Genomic DNA, 19,461 nt, shown 5'->3' with positions numbered 1-19,461 from the left:
GGACACACTTAACAAATTCTTCCCCATCTGATCCCTTAGCACTAAGGCAGTCCCAGTCAATATTAGGGAAGTTCAAATCACCTACTATTACAACCCTCTAATTCCTGCACCTATCTGTGATTTCCCTACATATATGCTCCTCCAGTTCCCTCTGACTATTTGGGGGCCTATAGTATAATCCCATCAAAGTGATCACCCCTTTCCTATTCCTAAGTTCTACCAATATGGCCTCGCTGGACCTTCCCCCCTGGATATCCTCTCTAAGTACTGCCGTGATGTCCTCCCTAATTAATAGTGCAACTCCCCCTCCTCTCTAACCTCCACCTCTGTCACGCCGGAAGCATCGGTACCGCAGAACATTGATCTGCCAGTCCTGCCCATCCCTCAACCACGTTTCCGTAATAGCTATAATATCACAATCCCATGTACCAATCCACTCAACCAGTTTACCACCCAGGTTGCAAAGATCAAAATGACCCTAGAATCTCTTATGTCTTTCAATACAAAGTCAGATGCAGCAATACATACCATAACATGAAGATGTTATTCGAACCCTGCGGTTTTAATATCGAGCTTCCCCCCTTCCCCACGCCCCACTTTGGGATCCATTTTTCACTGATCAACTTGGAAATTGATTATTCTTAATTGTGGTCTACAAATGTTTAAATAACACTGAGATATTTCCAAGTCTTGAATGATTCACTTTGAGTATTATATTTCCCTCCTTTACCTGTGGAATATAGTTCCATATCTGAACGTAGAAAAATCTGTATTTTATGATGAAGTAATACTTCACAGAATATTTGTTTGTTGCTTTGCTTTTGATCTCTCTTGATGTTGCAATGTATATATTCTACAATTTATCTCAAAGAATTTTGACCAGCAAAAGAATTTCACCAAAGATCATTTATATTTTTAAGCTTAATTTCTTCCTGTTTCCTCACCCCTTTCCACCAGCTATCCAATGTGGAAATCATAATCAGTATATACGAACTAGGAGCAGGAGTAGGCCACTCGGCTCCTCGAGCCTGCTCCGCTATTCACGTTCATAGCTGAACTGATTACTTCACATTTCCCGCCTATCCCCAATAACCTTTCACCCCCTTGCTTATCAAGAATCTATCTACCTCTGCCTTAAAAATATTTAAAGACTCTGCTTCCACTGCCTTTTGAGGAAGAGGGTTCCAAAGACTCACGACCCTCAGAGAAAAAAATTTCTCCTCATCTCTGTGTTAAATGGGCGACCTGTTATTTTTAAATAGTGATGCCTAGTTCTAGATTCTCCCAAAAAGGAAACATCCTTTCTACATCCACCCCTCAGGATCTTATATGTTTCAATCAAGTCGTTATATTTTTGGTGGGAAGAAATGATAAATGTTGTCAATTAGCCTGGGAACTGAAGAAAGTAAAGAGGATAGTTAAAAGCACCTTAGCTGCTGAGACACTTGCACTGATCGAAGCGATAGATATGGGTATGTATTTTATTTATCGAGTATTTTAAAGAAACTCTTGTATAAGGGGCAATAGGAGAAGAGTTTTCCTATAGCATGCTTCATAGATAACCATTCTCTCTGGGGCAATGTCCATTCGACAAAAAGTGTCACAGAAAAGAGGTTGAGGATTGATCTCGCGAGTATAAAAGAAATGTTGGAAAGAAAAGAAATTTCCAAAATAAAATGGGTTGACGCAAGTCATCAGTTGTCGGATTGTTTTACTAAGAGAGGTGCTTGTTCAAAAAAAAATTGTTGGATGTCCTCGAAGAGGGCCGTCTTGTGTTATATTAAGTTAGGAAAACATGGAAAAAATCTTTATGATAAGATTGCTATTTCTATAAACAAGTATTTTTTAAGGGGGGGAATATACAACATGTTAATGGCTGGTGCTGTTGAAAGTTAATGATAAATAATATAAAGAAAAAAGTATCATTATTTGTTTTTTTTATTTCTTTTTCATATATATGTGTAATTAAATAAAAAAGGGGGAATCTGTTGGTGTCTGAAGTTCTGTTAATGAATGATAAATAGCTGGTAGTTCAAGATAATAGGGTGAACAGGTGTTGGGTATTAATTAGTTAATTGTATTCAAGTGTGTATATATAAAGAGCCAGCCAGCACTGGCTGATGGTGTTTGGAGAGCAGAAGTAAGCTCTGTGACAAGCAATAAACAATCTCCACCAAAGCATCCTGGTCTTAGTGTCTTCTTCACAAACAGGCTTGGAGATTTCTCTAACATTCCAGGTTGCCAAAGGAAGTGGGAGTGGAGATGGTGAAAAGGCTTGCCATTATCATCCAATCTTCCCTTGATACAAGGAGGTGCCAGAGGATTGGAGAATGGCACGTGACACCCTTATTCAATAAAGGGTGCACCTAACAACTCCAGGCTGGTTAGTTTAACATCATAGTGAATATTTTACATCTGTTTTCACAAAAGAAAGGGATGATACAGACATTGCATCAGGGGGGAGGGATGTGAAATATTAAATGAAATTAACATAGTAAGAGAGGAAGTAGTAAGAGGTTTGACATCTTTGCAAGTGAATAAATCCCCAGGCCTGGACAAAATGTATCCTAGGCTGTTAATTGAAAGCAAGAGATGAAATAGCAGAGGCTCTGACCATTATTTTCTAATCCTTTCTGGCTACAAGTGTGGTGCCAAAGGACTGGAGGACAGCTAACGTTGTACGATTGTTTAAAAAGAGAGAAATGGATAGACCAAGTAATTACAGGCCAGTCAGCCTAACCTCTGTGGTGGGAAAATTATTGGAAAAAAATTCTGAGACACAGGATAGATCTTCATTTAGAAAGACACAGATTAATCACAGACAGTTGGCACGCACTTGTTAAGGGAGGGTCATGTCTGACTGACATGATCGAATTTTTTGAGGAGGTAACAAGATGAGTATGGTGCATTTGATGCAGTCTATATGGATTTTAGCAAGGCTTTTGGTAAGATCCCACAAGGCAGACTGGTCATGAATGTTAAAGCCCATGGGATCCAAGGCAAAGTGGATCCAAAATTGGCTCAGAAGCAGGAAGTAAAGGTTGTTGTGACTGGAAGGCTGTTTCCGGTGGGTTCCGCAGGGCTCAGTACTAAGTCCCCTGCTTTTTCTGGTATATATCAATGATTTGGACTTGAATGTATGGGGTATGATTAAAAAGTTTGCAACCGATACAAAAATTGGCCATGTGGTTGATATTGAAGAAGAAAGCTGGAGAGTGCAGAATAGTGACAAATGGAGTTCAATCCGGAGAAGTGTGAGGTAATGCAGTTGGGGAAGGCTACCAAGGCAAGGGAATGCTCCACAGCATCTGTGGCGAGAGCAACAGAGTTAACATTTCAGGTCTGTGATGATGCTGCCAGACCTGCTGTGTATTTCCAGCACTTCCTATTTTTATTCCAGATTTCCGGCATCTGTGGTAATTTGCTTTTATTTTGTTAAAAGCAGATCATGTTTAACCAATCTAATTGAATTTTTTGATGAAGTGAAAGAGAAGGTTGATGAGGGGAATGCAGTGGATGTTGTTCATATGAATTTTAAGTAAGTGTTTGACAAAGTGCCACTTAAAAGGCTGGTTAACAAAATTGACCCTCATGGAATAGGAGGGTCAGTGTCCAATTGGATAAAACATTGGTTAAGGACAGAAAACAGTGAGTTGTGAATCATAGCATTGTTACAGCGCAGAAGGACACCATTTGGCCCATCGTGTCTGCACCAGCTCTCCGAAAGAGCAATTCACTTAGTCCTCTGCCTTCTTGTAACCCTGCACATTGTTGTGAATGGTTGTTTTCAGACTGGAGGATGATAGACAATGGTGTTTCCCAAGGACCAGTGCTAGCACTACTTTTATTTATATATATATATATATATAGAAATGGCTTAGATATTGCAATACAGAGCAAAATTTCAAAATTTGCTGCTGATACCAAACTTGGAAGTGTGGCAGACAGTGAGGATGATACCAATCAGTTGCAACAGGACATAGATAGTAAAGGCCATCTGGGGTCTGCAAATGAAACCCGACCCGAGCCCAACAGAACCACATCCAACCCAGCCCGAGTCCTTCCATTTTTTCCTGCGCCTAACCCAACCTGACCATCAGTTAACCTACCTTCCGTTTTTCACTTTGTTGCTGATCTGCACTAGCTTAAAATAACTGTAACACAACCACCTTTCTAGTCCAAAATTTACATTAACAGTGGAGCCACTTACTGGAGGTTGTGATAGAGCGTGTCCGACCCGAGCCCGAATGCCAGTCCCAGAATTGCGACCTGAGCCTGACACACGTCGGGTCCCGTCGGGTAGCCAGCCTTTAATAGATAGGCTAGCAGAATGGGCAGACAAGTGGCAGATGGAGTTTAGTACAGAAAAGTGTAAGGTGACGCATTTTGGCAGAAGAAATAGGGAGAGACTTTTTTTTTATTCTTAAATTGGATATGAGCATCACTGGCAAGGCCAGCATTTGTTGCCCATCCCAAATTGCCCCTGACAATTGAGTGGCTTGCTAGGCCATTTCAGAGGGCATTTAAAAGTCAACCACATTGCTGTGGGTCTGGAGTCACATATAGACCAGACCAGGTAAGGACAACAGATTTCCTTCCCTTAAGAACATTAGTGAACCAGATGGGTTTTTATGACAATCGATGATGGAGTCAGTCATGGTGCTACGAACTAACTTTTATTTCCATATATTTTTATTAATTAAATTTAAAGTCAACCAGCTGCCGTGGTGGGATTTGAACCCATGTCCCCAGGGCATTCACCTGGGTCTGTTTTTTACTAGTCCAGTGACATCACTATGCCGCCACCTAAATGAGACAGTTCTAAAGAGTGTACAGGGACGGAGTGACCTGGGGTTCATATGCATAGACCTTGAATGTGGCAGGACATATTGAGAGAGTGGTTAGCAAAGCATATGCGATCTTGGGCTTCATAAACAGAGGTATTGAGTGTAAAAGCAGGGAAGTTATGCTGAACCTTTATAAAGCTCTGGTTAGGCCGCAACTAGAGTATTGCATTCAGTTCTGATCTCCACACTTTAGGAAGGATGGTGAGCGTCTTTGAGAGGGTCAGAGGAGATTTACCAGAATGGTTCCAAGATTGAAGGATTTTAACTACAAGGATAGATTGGAGAAGCTGGGGTTGTTCTCCTTGGAGCATAGGAGATTGAGGGGAGATTTGATAGGGCTGTACCAGATTATAACAGGTTTAGATAAGGTAGACAAGGAAAAGCTGTTCCCATTAGCTGATGGTGCAAGGATTAGGGGACACAGATTGAAGGTTTTGGGCAAGAGATGCAGGGGAGTTGTGAGGAAGAACTTTTTACGCAGTGAGTGGCAATGACCTGGATCTTCTTGTCCAAGAGGGTGGTGGAAGCGGAGATGATGAATGATTTTAAAAGCAAATTGGATGGGAACTTGAGGGAAATAAACTTATAGGGCTGTGGGATAGAGTGGGGATATGGGACTGATTGAATTGCTCTACAGAGGGTGGCATGGACTTGAGGGCCGAATGGCGGCCTCCTGTGCTAGGAAAGGATGGTGGAGTAGCCTTGTTAATTAAGGATGACATTAGTTCAGTAGTGAGAGATGACCTTAGTTCAGTAGTGAGAGATGACCTTAGTTCAGTAGTGAGAGATGACCTTAGTACAGAGGATCAAGATGTAGAATCAGTTTGGGTAGAGATAAGAAGTCATTTGTGGGAGTAATTATGGGCCCCCTAACAGTAGCTACACCATAGGACAGAGTATACAGGAATGTGATTCTGTGAAATAATGGCTTGTAAGAAAGGTACTGCAATAATCATGGATGATTTTAATCTTTATATATTGGACGAATCAGATTGGCAAAGGTAGCCTGGAAGATGAGTTCATAGAGCATATTCAGGACAAATTCTTAGCGCAGTATGTTCCAGTGCCAACCAGGGAGCAGGCTATTTTAGAGCTGGTAATGTGCAATGAGACAGGATTAATTAATGACCTCAAAGTAAAAGAGCCTCGAGGCAACAGTGATTATAACATGATAGAATTTCGCATTAATTGTGAGGGTGAGAAGTGTAGCTCTAAGACTAGTTCTTAAACTTAAATAAAGGCAATTACAAGAGCAGTGTTGGCTAAAATGCACTAGGGAAAATAGATTAAAAGATAGAATAGTAGAGAATCAGTGGCAGACACTAAAGGAACTATTTCATTACTCTCATCAAAGATATATTCCATTGAGAAAGAAAGACTATGAGAAACACGCACCATTCGGGCTACCTAAAGAAGTTAAGTATAGTATCAAATTGAAAGAAAAAGCATACAATACTGTAAAGATTAGTGGTAGGTCAGAAGGTTGGACAGATTTTAGAAACCAGCAAAGAATGACTAAAACAATCATGAGGGAGAAATTGGAGTATGAGAGAAAGCTAGCTAGAAATAAAAAAAGATAGTAAGAGTTTCTACAAGTATTTAAAAAGGAAGAGAGTAACTAAAGCAAGCATGGGTCCCTTAGAGGGTGAGACTGGGGAATTAATAATGGGAAACAAGAAAATGGCAGAAACCTTGAACAGGTATTTTGTATCTGTCTTCACTGTAGAAGACACAAGAAAATCCCAAGAATACTTGAAAATCAAGAGGTAAAAGGGAGGGAGTAGCTTAAAACAATCGCAATCATGAGGGAAAAAGTACTGGTACAACTATTAGAACTAAAGGCTGACAAGTCCCCTGGACCTGATAGCTTGCATCCTCGGGTCTTAAAAGAAGTAGCTGCAGAGATATTAGATGCATTGGTTGTGATCTTCCAAAATTCTCTAGATTCTGGAAAAGTCTCAGTGAATTGGAACATTGCAAATGTAACACCTCTATTCAAGAAAGGAGTGAGACAGGAAGCAGGAAACTGCAGGCCAATTAGCCTAACATCTGTCATAGGGAAAATGCTAGAATCCAATATTAAGGAGGTAATAGCAGAACATTTAGAAAATCATAATACAATCAAGCAGAGTCAACATGGGTTTTGTGAGAGGCAAATAGCATTTGACTAATTTATTGGAGCTCTTTGAGAAAATAACAAGCAAGGTGGATAAGGAGGAACCTGTAGATGTGGTGTACTTGGATTTCCAAAAGGCATTTGATCAAAGGTTACTGTGTAAAATAAGAGCTCATGGTGTAGGGGGTAACATATTAGCATGGATAGAGGATTGGTTAGCTAGCAGGAAGCAGAGAGCAGGGATAAATGAGTCATTTTCGAGTTGGCAAGCTGTGGAGTGCCACAGGGATTGGTGCTGGGGCCTCAACTATTTACAGTCTATATCAATGACTTGGATGAAGAGACCGAATGTATGGCAGCTATTTTTTTTTATTTCACGGGATGTGGGTACTTGTAGAAACTCTTACTATCTTTTTTTATTTCTAGCTAGCTTTCTCTCATACCCTAATTTCTCCTTCATTATTGTTTGTCATTCTTTGCTGGTTTCTAAAATCTGTCCAACCTTCTGATCTACCACTAATCTTCACATTATTGTATGCATTTACATCCATGGGCTACAATGAATGCAACTACCCACCACTGCAAGCAGTGTTAAATTATGATCATAGAAAACAAAAGTAATGGAATGACAGTTGTGGAAAAAGTTATTGATGATCAATTTCCTTTCTCTCCCACTACGTCAAGGTGCTAGCCCGACATTAGCAGCTGAGGTGGAGGCAGTCTGTTCAGCGCACTGCCCCATTGCTGTGGATGACCGTGGTGGGTATCCTCTGGAGGATCGGGACCTTGATGGCTCTATCCTACTGGGGGTCTGCAGCAATGATACTTGAGTATCCCCTATATGCTCACCTGCTGGAGGTAAGGGGGTCAGTGCCGGGCGGGAGGACGGGACACCACTTAACCTGTAGGTGTCCTGAGAGGAAGACCCTGGGGAAGCTGGCACATGGTCCTCCTCGTTTGCACGATGGCACCTGCCTGTCTCCCTAAGGGGAAGGAGCACCTGTAGGGAGATCCAGGTTCCTTGTCCCCCTCTTGCTTCGACTCTGCTGCATGGTGCCCATGGCAACAGCGATGGACTGCAGGTTAGATCGTATATGGTTTGAGTGCTCAACCAGACTCACCACAGAGTTCGCCAGACTCTGGACTGAGGAAACCATTTTTCAAAATTCATTCCTGGGATGTGGGCGTCGCTGTCTAGGCCAGCATTTATTGCCCATCCTTAATTGCCGTTGAGAAGGTGGTGGTGAGCTGCCTTCTTGAACCGCTGCAGGCCATGTGGGGTCAGTACACCCACAGTGCTGTTACGAAGGATTTTGACCCAACGACAGTGAAGGAATGGCGATATAGTTCCAAGTCAGGATGGTGTGTGGCTTGGAGAGGAACTTGCAGGTGGTGGTGTTCCCATGCGTCTGCTTCTCTTGTCCTTCTAGGTGGTACAAGTCGCGGGTTTGGAAGTTGCTCTCTAAGGAGCCTTGCTGCAGTGCATCTTGTAGATGGTACACACTACTGTCACTGTGCGTCGGTGGTGGAGGGAGTGAATGTTCGTGGATGGGGTGACAATCAAGCTGGCTGCTTTGTCCTGGATTGTGTCAAACTTTTTGAGTGTTGTTGGAGCTGCACCCATCCAGGCAAGTGGAGAGTATTCCATCACAGTCCTGACTTGTGCCTTGTAGATGGTGGACAGGCTTTGGGGAGTCAGGAGGTGAGTTACTCATCACAGGATTCCTAGCCTCTGAGCTGCTCTTGCAGCCACGGTATTTATATGGCTACTCCAGTTCAGTTTCTGGTCAATGGTATCCCCCTGAATGTTGATAGTGGGGGATTCATTGATTGTCATGCCACTGAATATCAAGGGGAGATGGCTAGATTCTCTCTTGTTGGAGATGGTCATTGCCTGGCACTTGTGTGGCATGAATATTACTTGCCACTTATCAGCCCAAGCCTGGATATTGTCCAGGTCTTGCTGCATTTCAACATGGATTGCTTCAGTATCTGAGGAGTCATGAATGGTGCTGAACATTGTGCAATCATCAGCGAACATCCCCACTTCTGACCTTGTGATTGAAGGAAGGTCATTGATGAAGCAGCTGAAGATGGTTGGGCCTAGGACACTACCCTGAGGAACTCCTGCAGTGATGTCCTGAAGCTGAGATGATTGGTCTCCAACAACCACAGCCATCTTCCTTTGCGCTAGGTGTGACTCCAACCAGCAGGGATCTTTCCCCCTGATTCCCATTGACTCCAGTTTTGCTAGCGCTCCTTGATGCCATACTTGGTCAAATGCTGCCTTGATGTCAAGGACAGTCACTCTCACCTCACCTCTTGAGTTCAGCTCCTTTGTCCATGTTTGAACCAAGACTGTAATGAGGTCAGGAGCTGAGTGGTCCTGGTGGAACCCAAACTGAGCATCAGTGAGCAGGTTATTGCTAAGCAAGTGCCGCTTGATGACACTGTTGACGACACCTTGCATCACTTTACTAATGATTGAGAGTAGACTGATGGGGCGGTAATTGGTCGGGTTGCAGTTGTCCTGCTTCTTGTGTACAGGACATACCTGGGCAATTTTCCACATTGCTGGGTAGATGCCAGTGTTGTAGCTGTACTGGAACAGCTAGGCTAGGGGCGCGGCAAGTTCTGGAGCTCAAGTCTTCAGTACTATTGCCGGACATGGCGGACGTAATGGCTTGCATGGACTCCTCCATGATATGTGCAAAACCACACATGACCTCATCACTCTCCAACATATTTTCCACATGGCTTTGCTGCACATCCAGCAGACTTCTTGTAGCAACAAACAGAGGATCATCGTGAGCGTGGGTCTGAGCAGGGGCCTGATCCCCAGCAGTCCTTCAGTTGTCAGGGGACCCAGCTGGCACCTGCTTCCTCAGCTGCTGGGATGTATCTGTGTTGTGTACACCAGCTTGTGACCCAGATTCTAATCTTAAACCCCCTGTGGACTGTGTGGATGTATCTGCGCTGGCGGAGGTAGAAGAGGAGGCAGGTGACGGTGCACCCTCTGGGGCATTGGCTTCATCTTCCTCCACAGAGGAGGATTTTTGGGCCACGCAGCGTTCTGTGACTCGAGTGCGGGCACCTACAGTGGAGACACAAACAGAGCCACCTTAAGCATGTGCTTCTTGAGTTCACATAATTTCCTTCAGTTTTTACCTCTGGCTGTGAGAGCAGAGATGCCACTTCATCCTTACGCCTTGTGACTCCTGTTTTACCATCTCCGCTCACCCTGCCTCTCTCCTCTCTCATGATCTCCAAAACCTCCCGCTCAGCTGTGGTCAGCAGCCTTATGTCCGGGACCCTTCCTCCCTTCTTAACACACTCGCTCTGGTTGTGATGTCATTTCTCCTGCAGCATACAGTGCAGATTTAATGACATGGCAAATGATGCATCACAACCATTGCATACATGCATCAACATCATTCATTCTGCATTAGCTTTCACACGATGCATCCAATCACATGAACAATGCCAATCTTCATCGTTTAGTAAATGGCACCAAGGCTGCTCATGCATTTGACTGCATTCCTTGTGTACCTTCTGCTTTAAAGACACCGTGCCATGGAAGAAATCAGTGGAGCAGCTTTGCCAGGACCACGTGCCCTCGCTGATCTGAGCAAGTCTTTGATGCACTTGCAGCACTGTACCCAGTTACCCCATGGTTCGAGATCTCCTCCGCTACCTCCATCCAGGCCGCCTTGGTGAGGCGGGAGGGACTTCTGACTCCATCTGTAGGGAAGAGGATCTCCTGCCTTTCCCTGACGGCCTGGAAATGTACCTGCAAGGAGGCATCACTGAACCGTGGGGCGGGACGCTGCCTGCTGGTAGCCATGTCAATCACTTTGGTTGTAGGGAAAATAAATGATATGAAGTTGGTGGTGACTTTCACAAAATAAGGGAGGCAAAAACATTTTGATTTCAGTGAAAGCTTCAGCCAAGTTATTCTGAAGAGACTTACATGAAAGGAAGGCTGCTGCTCCTTGAGACTGGAAGCACAATGTTTTATATCTGTGGCAATTATGGTGCTCGGGGCAGTGACGGTGGCTTCAATCAATGAAAAGCTGCCCCCGCCGCATGATCCCACGTGTTCCCCGTGCCTGTCGCTGCATGGATAATTTAAATACAAAATCGCGAGGGAAACAGGATTTGCAGTGGGAGCGGAAGTTAACCTCCGCCATTGGGAATGCTGTGGCAATGATAAGATTCCACCCAGTTTTAAAAGATGTTAGCATTTTGGGTGTTGACCCTTTATCAGATGCTGACGGTGGAAAAATGTCCCAAGGCATTTCACAGAGGCATAATCTGACAATAATGGAAGGCAAGATAAAGCTGGAGATATAAGAAGGGATGACCAAGTGCTTGATCAAAGATGTTCATTTTAGGGAGGGCCTTAAATGAGGAAAAGGGAATTTCAGAGACTGGGGCTAGATGTCTGAAGGCACAGCCACCAATGATGCTAAGGAGGGGATTGCACTAAAGGCCAGTTTGAGTGGAACAGAGGTTCGATCACGAACAGATTTAAACATGAGGTTGAGAATTCTGGATTTGAGGTGTCTGTGTATCTGCAGCTAATGTAGACTAGCAAGGATGGGATTGGGTGAAAGGGATAGGATATTTTAGGATGAGAGTTTTTGATGAGCTGAAGCTAATAGAATCACGGAATTCTTACAGTGCAGAAGGAGGCCATTCAGCCCATCATGTCTGCACCAGCTCCTCGAAAGAGCAATTCACTTTGTGTCATTCCCCGCCTTCCCCCCGTAATCCTGCACATTCTTTCTTTCCATATAACCTTTTGAATGCTTCAATTGAACCTGCCTCCACCACACTCTCAGGCAGCGCATTCCAGACCTTAACCAGTCGCTGCGCAAAAAAGTTTTTTTATAAATTATATGGAAATGAATGCCAGCAGGCTCTACACCTAGATTTGTTTTTAATAGCGCCAGGTACAGATCAGGGCAAACAGCCTCCATAAAAGCTGGTGCTAATAAAACCTAATCTGTTGTTGAGGCACTTTTCTACATAAGGGACAGACTGGTTTTTATCACAAAGGATCTTTATTTTTGTCTTTTTTAATAAATGCTTTATGACTTATTTCAGAATGCTGTGTTCGTATTTTACAAAAATGATGGAAACCACGTTGACAATACTGTGCCGCCCAGTTGCCATTTATGACCTAGCTCACTTTGAGACAGATGAAGGGTAACAACGACAAGCCCCCTCAATAGCTACTGCAGTCATCCACCTGAGCCTCTAATAACAGTTTCCTTACCTCACCGTAGGAATCCCACCTCCACCAAACTGTACAATTGCCCCATGCGACCTTGAATAAAAGAGAAGCTTTAGAGTCAAACAAAACCACCTCCTATTCACACATCTCTGACTGTTGCCTGCCACCACTATACAGCACTCTTACCAGCTCTTTCCAAGATGGAATGCTTTGGCACCCTGACTTCTGCCTTGAATGCCATTGCCATCATAGCCATGGCACGGCAACATGTTCACTAGGGTCATCTCACTGAAAGAAAGGACCACAGAAATAAAAATTACAAGTTTCATCCCTGTTATGAATTTGAGTTGTCACCAATATTCCACTTCAGCAGCTATATTTAATATGTGATGTTCCGTGCACCAGGAAATCCTGAAAAATTGTTCTTTTAAGGGGCTTCCACTCTGTCTTTTGATGAAAGCTGCCTTTAGAGTCTAGGAGGTGCCTAGATTTTCTCCTTTCTTTACGGATTCAGCCAATAATGTTCACCCTTGTTCTAAATAAGCCATGAAGAAGTTCGGATGCTGAACTCTTAAGCCCCAGGTGCAATGGCTTCAGATGTACTCCGCACTATTTACTCCCAGACAGAATCAGGAGAGAAAGATCAACCCTGATATGTTTAAAAATGTAGCTTGTGTAAGTACTTGAAGCATTTAGACCCTGAAATGTGCACAAATCTTTGTTGCACAATGATTAGGACAGAACTAGAAAAAAAAGTCAAAAAATATCAATAAAACATGAAATGAAAGAATGACCAGCACCACACTAGCAGTAATGTACCTTGTTCTGTGCATTTATTCCATGTATTTTGTTTGAAAGGGCCAGCAGATAGGGACAAGACAACTAGAAGAGATGGGAGCTAAATTCTGCATTGGCCTTCTACGCCTGAAGAGGCTGACATCTGTGGAATGCAGATTGCCTCCCGGCCTCCTGGATGTGGAAAGTGATTTGATTGACACCAGATGCAATGTCACCAGGTAGGACCTCACCTAATTTTCTAGCAGGTTGGAATATGGTAAAATTAATGCAAACTGGGTAGCTCTTGTAAGAGTCTGATAAGAAAATTTTGGTCTCAAGATTTTTGGAAACCAATAGCCAAATGTTTAATACAACCCTGGAAAATTAATTTTTCCCTGCAATCCAATCTGCATATTTTTTAAATTAAAAAATTGTGATTTGAGTTTGGCGTACTGTTAATTACTCCCACAAAACCATTTACTTATCACGGATATCGGAATCATAATTGTAATTTTTTTAATTTTGGGTATGGTCTTCTTCTTCTTCTTTGGCCTCCTTGTCTCGGGAGACAATGGGTAAGCGCCTGCAGGTGGTCAGTGGTTTGTGGAGCAGCGCCTGGAGTGGCTATAAAGGCAAATACCAGAGTGACAGACTCTTCCACAGGTGCTGCAGATAAAATTGGTTGTCACAGTTGGCGCTCCCCTTGCGCTTCTGTCTTTTTTCCTGCCAACTGCTAAGTCTCTTCGACTCGCCACACTTTAGCCCCGCCTTTATGGTTGCCCGCCAGCTCCAGCGATCGCTGGCAACTGACTCCCACGACTTGTGATCACTGTCACAGGACTTCATGTCGCATTTGCAGACGTCTTTAAAGCGGAGACATGGATGGCTGGTGGGTCTGATACCAGTGGCGAGCTCGCTGTACAATGTGTCCTTGGGGATCCTGCCATCTTCCATGTGACTGACATGGCCAAGCCATCTCAAGCGCCGCTGACTCAGTAGTGTGTATAAGCTGGGGATGTTGACTGCCTCAAGGTCTTCTGTGTTGGAGATACGGTCCTGCCACCTGATGCCAAGGATTCTCCGGAGGCAGCGAAGATGGAATGAATTGAGACGTCGCTCTTGGCTGACATACGTTATCCAGGCCTCGCTGCCGTAGAGCAAGGTACTGAGGACACAGGCTTGATACACGTGGACTTTTGTGTTCCGTGTCAGTGCGCCATTTTCCCACACTCTCTTGGCCAGTCTGGACATAGCAGTGGAAGCCTTTCCCATGCGCTTGTTGATTTCTGCATCAAGAGACAGGTTACTGGTGATAGTTGAACCTAGGTAGGCGAACTCTTGATCCACTTCCAGAGCGTGGTCGCCGATATTGATGGATGGAGCATTTCTGACGTCCTGTCCCATGATGTTTGTTTTCTTGAGGCTGATGGTTAGGCCAAATTTGTTGCAGGCAGCCGCAAACCTGTTGATGAGATTCTGCAGACACTCTTCAGTGTGAGATGTTAATGCAGCATTGTCAGCAAAGAGGAGTTCCCTGATGAGGACTTTCCATACTTTGGTCTTCGCTCTTAGACGGGCAAGGTTGAACAACCTGCCACCTGATCTTGCGTGGAGGAAAATTTCTTCTTCTGAAGACTTGAACGCATGTGAGAGCAGTAGGGAGAAGAAAATCCCAAACAGTGTAGGTGCGAGAACACAGCCCTGTTTCACGCCACTCAGGATAGGAAAGGGGTCTGATGAGGCGCAGCTATGCTGAATTGTGCCTTTCATATTGTCATGGAATGAGGTGATGATACTTAGTGGCTTTGGTGGACATCCGATCTTTTCTAGTAGTCTGAAGAGACCACGTCTGCTGCCGAAGTCAAAGGCTTTGGTGAAATCAGTGAAAGCAACGTAGAGGGGCATCTGTTGTTCGCGGCATTTCTCCTGTAGCTGGCGAAGGGAGAACAGCATGTCAATGGTCGATCTCTCTGCTCAAAAGCCACACTGTGCCTCAGGATAGACATGCTCGGCCAGCTTCTGGAGCCTGTTTAAAGCCACTCGAGCGAAGACTTTCCCCACTATGCTGAGCAGGGAGATTCCACGGTAGTTGTTGCAGTCACCTTTGTTTTTATAGAGGGTGATGATATTGGCATCGCGCATGTCCTGTGGTACTGCTCCCTCATCCCAACACAGGCAAAGCAGTTCGTAGAGTGCTGAGAGTATAGCAGGCTTGGCACTCTTAATTATTTCAGGGGTAATGCCGTCCTTCCCAGGGGCTTTTCCACTGGCTAGAGAATCATGGCATTACTGAGTTTCTATTTTGTTGGCTGTACGTCCAGCTCATCCATGACTGGCAGAGGCTGGGCTGCATTGAGGGCGGTCTCAGTGACAACATTTTCCCTGGAGTACAGTTCTAGGTAGTGCTCAACCCAGCGGTCCATTTGCTTGCGTTGGTCAGTGATTGTGTCCCCTGATTTAGATTTGAGGGGGGCGATCTTTTTGATGGTTGGTCCAAAAGCTCTCTTAATGCCATCATGCATTCCTCTGATGTTTCCGGTGTCTGAGGTCAGCTGAATATTACTGTATAGGTGTTGCCAGTAGTTATTTGCGCAGCGCCTGGCTGTTCTTTGTGCAGCGCTTATGGCTGTTTTAAGTGCTACGGATGTCAACTCGCTGGGGGCTTTCTTGTAGTTCAGCATGATAGAGCCACCTTCAAATCGCTCAGAACGCATACTGTCCATCCGACTGCTCACCGCCTCTGGTCCAGTACACCTACTCAGCATCTATGCTCCAACACTCTGCTCCCCACCTGAAGCTGAAGACCAGTTCTATGAGGAACTCCATAATATCATTAGTGGCATCCCCAATACCGAACATCTGTTCCTGCTGCGGGACTTTAATGCCAGGGTTGGGGCCGACCATGACTCATGGCCCTCCTGCCTTGGGCGCTATGGCATTGGAAGGATGAATGAGAATGGACAGATACTGCTTGAGTTGTGTACCTATCATAACCTCTGCATCACCAACTCGTTCTTTCACAATAAACCCTGTCACCAGGTTTCTTGGAGGCACCCAAGATCGCGTCGTTGGCACCAGCCGGACCTCATCGTCACAAGGCGAGCCTCTTTAAACAGCATTCAAACCACACGCAGCTTCCACAGTGCGGACTGCGACACCAACCACTCCCTGGTGTGCAGCAAGGTTAGACTCAAACCAAAGAAGCTGCATCACTCCAAGCAGAAGGGCCACCCGCGCATCAACACGTGCAGAATTTCTTATCCACAGCTGTTACAAAAATTTCTAAATTCACTTGAAAAAGCCCTTCAAAACACTCCCACAGGGGATGCAGAGACCAAGTGGGCCCACATCAGAGACGCCATCTGTGAGTCAGCTATGACCACCTATGGCAAACGCGTGAAGCGGAATGCAGACTGGTTTCGATCTCACTTTGAAGAGCTGGAACCTGTCATAGCCGCTAAGCGCATTGCACTGCTGAACTACAAGGGTATGGTCTACTTTCCCAGTTAACAGGAGTATCATTGAACATAATAACAGATGTACTAATTATTCTATCATTCTGCTCCAAAAGGAATTACAAATTTTTTTTAACTATGGTAGTTGAGGTCAGGTAGTGTTGAAGTTGCAAGAGTATTTTGAGATCATTTTCTTCAGTTGTTCAATAACAGGGAGATGGGAATCTGAGCAGGGAAACAAGGATAGAAGTGAACGACAGAAAGGTATGAAGCAACAGTGGAAGGCAGAGAAAACAAGAGCGAGAAACAAGTGGGGCTGTAGTGCAAAATAAAGCTAAGATGACTAACAATGTTAAAAAGACAAGTCTAAAGGCATTGCGCCTTCATGCATGGAGCATTCGCAATAAGGTCGAGGGATTAACAGTGCAAATAGATATAAACGGTTATGATATAGTAGCGATTACGGAGACATGGCTGCAAGGTGACCAAGGATGGGAACTGAACATCCAGGGGTATTCAATATTTAGGAAGGACAGGCAAAAAGGGATAGGAGGAGGGGTAGCGTTGTTAGTAAAGGTGGAAATCAATGCAATAGTGAGGAAGGATATTGGCTCGGAAAATCATGTTGTGGAATCTTTTTGGGTGGAGCTAACAAACACCAAGGGGCAGAAAACATTGGTAGGGGTTGTATATAGGCCCCCAAACAGTAGTGGAGATGTAAGGGATTGCATTAAACAGGAAATTAGAGATGCATGCAATAAGGGTACAACTGTAATCATGGGTCACTTTAATCCACATATAGATTGGTCAAAGCAAATTAGCAATAATACTGTGGAGGAGGATTTCCCGGAGTGTATACGTGATGGTTTTTTAGACCAATACGTTGAGGAACCAACTAGAGAAAAGGCTATCCTAGACTGGGTATTGTGCAATGAGAAAGGATTGATTAACAATCTTGTTGTGCGGGGTCCCTTGGGGAGGAGCGACCATAACATGATGGAATTCTTCATTAAGATGGAGAGTGAAGTATTTGAATCTGATACTAGGGTCCTGAATCCAAATAAAGGAAACTACGAAGGTAAGAAGCGCAAGTTGGCTCTGATAGATTGGGGAACCTTACTAAAAGGGTTGACGGTGGATAGGCAATGGATAATATTTCAAGAACGTGTGCATGAATTACAACAATTATTCATTACTGTCTGGCGCAAAAATAAAACAAGCAAGGTGGCTCAACCGTGGCTTAGAAAAGAAATGAGGGATAGTATTAGATCCAAAGAAGAGGCATATAAAATTGCCAGAAAAAGCAGCAAGTGTCTGAGGATTGGGAGCAGTTTACAATTCAGCAAAGGAGGACAAAGAGGTTGATTAAGCAGGGGAAAATAGAGTATAAGAGTAAACTTATGGGGAACATAAAAATTGACTGTAAAAGCTTCATTAAATAAGTGAGGAGAAAAAGATTAGTAAAGACAAATGTAGGTCCCTTACAGTCAGAAACGGGGGAAACTATAAAGGGGAACAAAGAAATGGCAGAACAATTAAACACATGCTTTGGTTCTGTCTTCACAAATAACCGCCAAGAAATGTTATGGAACCGAAGGTCTAATGAGAGGGAGGAACTGAAGGAAATCAGTATTAGTAGAAAAAAAGTGCTAGGGAAATTAATGGGGTTAAAGGCTGACAAATCCCCAGGGCCTGATAATCTACACCCAGAGTACTAAAGGAAGTGGCCCTGGAAATAGCAGATACATTAGTGGTCATCTTCCAAAATTCTATAGACTTTGGAGCAGTTCCTACAGATTGGAGGGTTGCAAATGTAACCACACTATTTAAAAAAGGAGGGAGGGGGAAAAAACGGGGAACTACAGACCAGTTAGCCTTTCATCAGTAGTGGGGAAAATGCTAGAGTCTATTATAAAGGATGTGATAGCAGAACACCTAGAAAGCATAAACAGGATTGGGTTTACGAAAGGAAAGTCATGCTTAACAATTCTTACTGAAGTTTTTTGAGAATGTAACTAGTAGAATAGATAAGGGAGAACCAGTGAATGTGGTGTATTTGGATTTTAAGAAGGCTTTTGATAAGGTCCCACATAAGAGGTTAGTGAGCAAAATTATAGCACATGGGATTGGGGGTAATATACCGGCATGGATTGAGAATTGGTTGACAGACAGGAAACAGAGAGTAGGAATAAACGGGTCTTTTTCCGGGTGGCAGGCAGTGACTAGTGGGGTACCATAGGGATCAGTGCTTGGGCCCCACCAATTCATAATATATATTAATGAATTGGGTGAGGGAACTAAATGTAGCATTTCCAAGTTTGCAGGCGACACAAACCTGGGGGGGAATATGAGCTGTGAGGAGGATGCGAAGTGGCTCCAATCTGATTTGGACAAGTTGGGTGAGTGGGCAAATACATGGCAGATGCAGTGTAACGTGGATAAATGTGAGGTTATCCACTTTGGTTGCAAAAATGGAAAGGCAGATTTATTATCTGAATGGTGATAGATTGGGAAAAGGGGAGGTGCAACGAGACCTGGGTGTCCTTGTACACCAAGTCGCTGAAAGCAAGCATTCAGGTGCAGCAAGCAATTAGGAAGGCGAATGGTATGTTGGCCTTCATTGCAAGGGGATTTGAGTACAGGAGCAAGCATGTCTTACTGCAGTTATGCAGGGCCTTGGTGAGACCACATCTGGAGTATTATGTGCAGTTTTGGTCTCCTTAGGAAGGATGTTCTTGCCTTGGAGGGAGTGCAAAAGAGATTCACTAGGCTGATTCCTGGGATGGAGGATTGACGTATGAGGAGAGATTGGGTCGACTAGGCCTATATTCACTAGAGTTTAGAAGAATGGGAGGAGATCTCATGGAACAGTACTAGGCAGTCTAGATGCAGGGAGGATATTCCCAATGGCTGGGGAAATCCAGAACCAGAGGTCACAGGATATGGGGTATGCCATTTAAAGAACAAAGAAAATTACAGCACAGGAACAGGCCCTTCGGCCCTCCAAGCCTGCGCCGATCCAGATCC

At 44.2% G+C, this 19,461-nt stretch overlaps 1 protein-coding gene across 7 annotated transcripts in view; it reads left to right on the top strand.

Moving 5' to 3' along the window:
* agtpbp1 (ATP/GTP binding carboxypeptidase 1) overlaps positions 1 to 19,461 on the top strand; it is a 426,905-nt gene that overhangs the window by 325,775 nt on the left and 81,669 nt on the right. For all 7 annotated transcript variants that reach the window (XM_068030050.1, XM_068030049.1, XM_068030054.1 and 4 more), the window contains one exon: positions 13,061 to 13,218. In XM_068030050.1, the coding sequence (XP_067886151.1) occupies positions 13,061 to 13,218 (158 nt within the window). The remainder of the gene's footprint in view (positions 1 to 13,060; positions 13,219 to 19,461) is intronic.

This window comes from Heterodontus francisci, chromosome 4 (assembly GCF_036365525.1).
Source record: "Heterodontus francisci isolate sHetFra1 chromosome 4, sHetFra1.hap1, whole genome shotgun sequence".
Taxonomy (NCBI): domain Eukaryota; kingdom Metazoa; phylum Chordata; class Chondrichthyes; order Heterodontiformes; family Heterodontidae; genus Heterodontus; species Heterodontus francisci.
The sequence above is the reverse complement of the archived record's forward strand: the minus strand, read 5'-3'. Positions and strand labels throughout refer to the sequence as shown.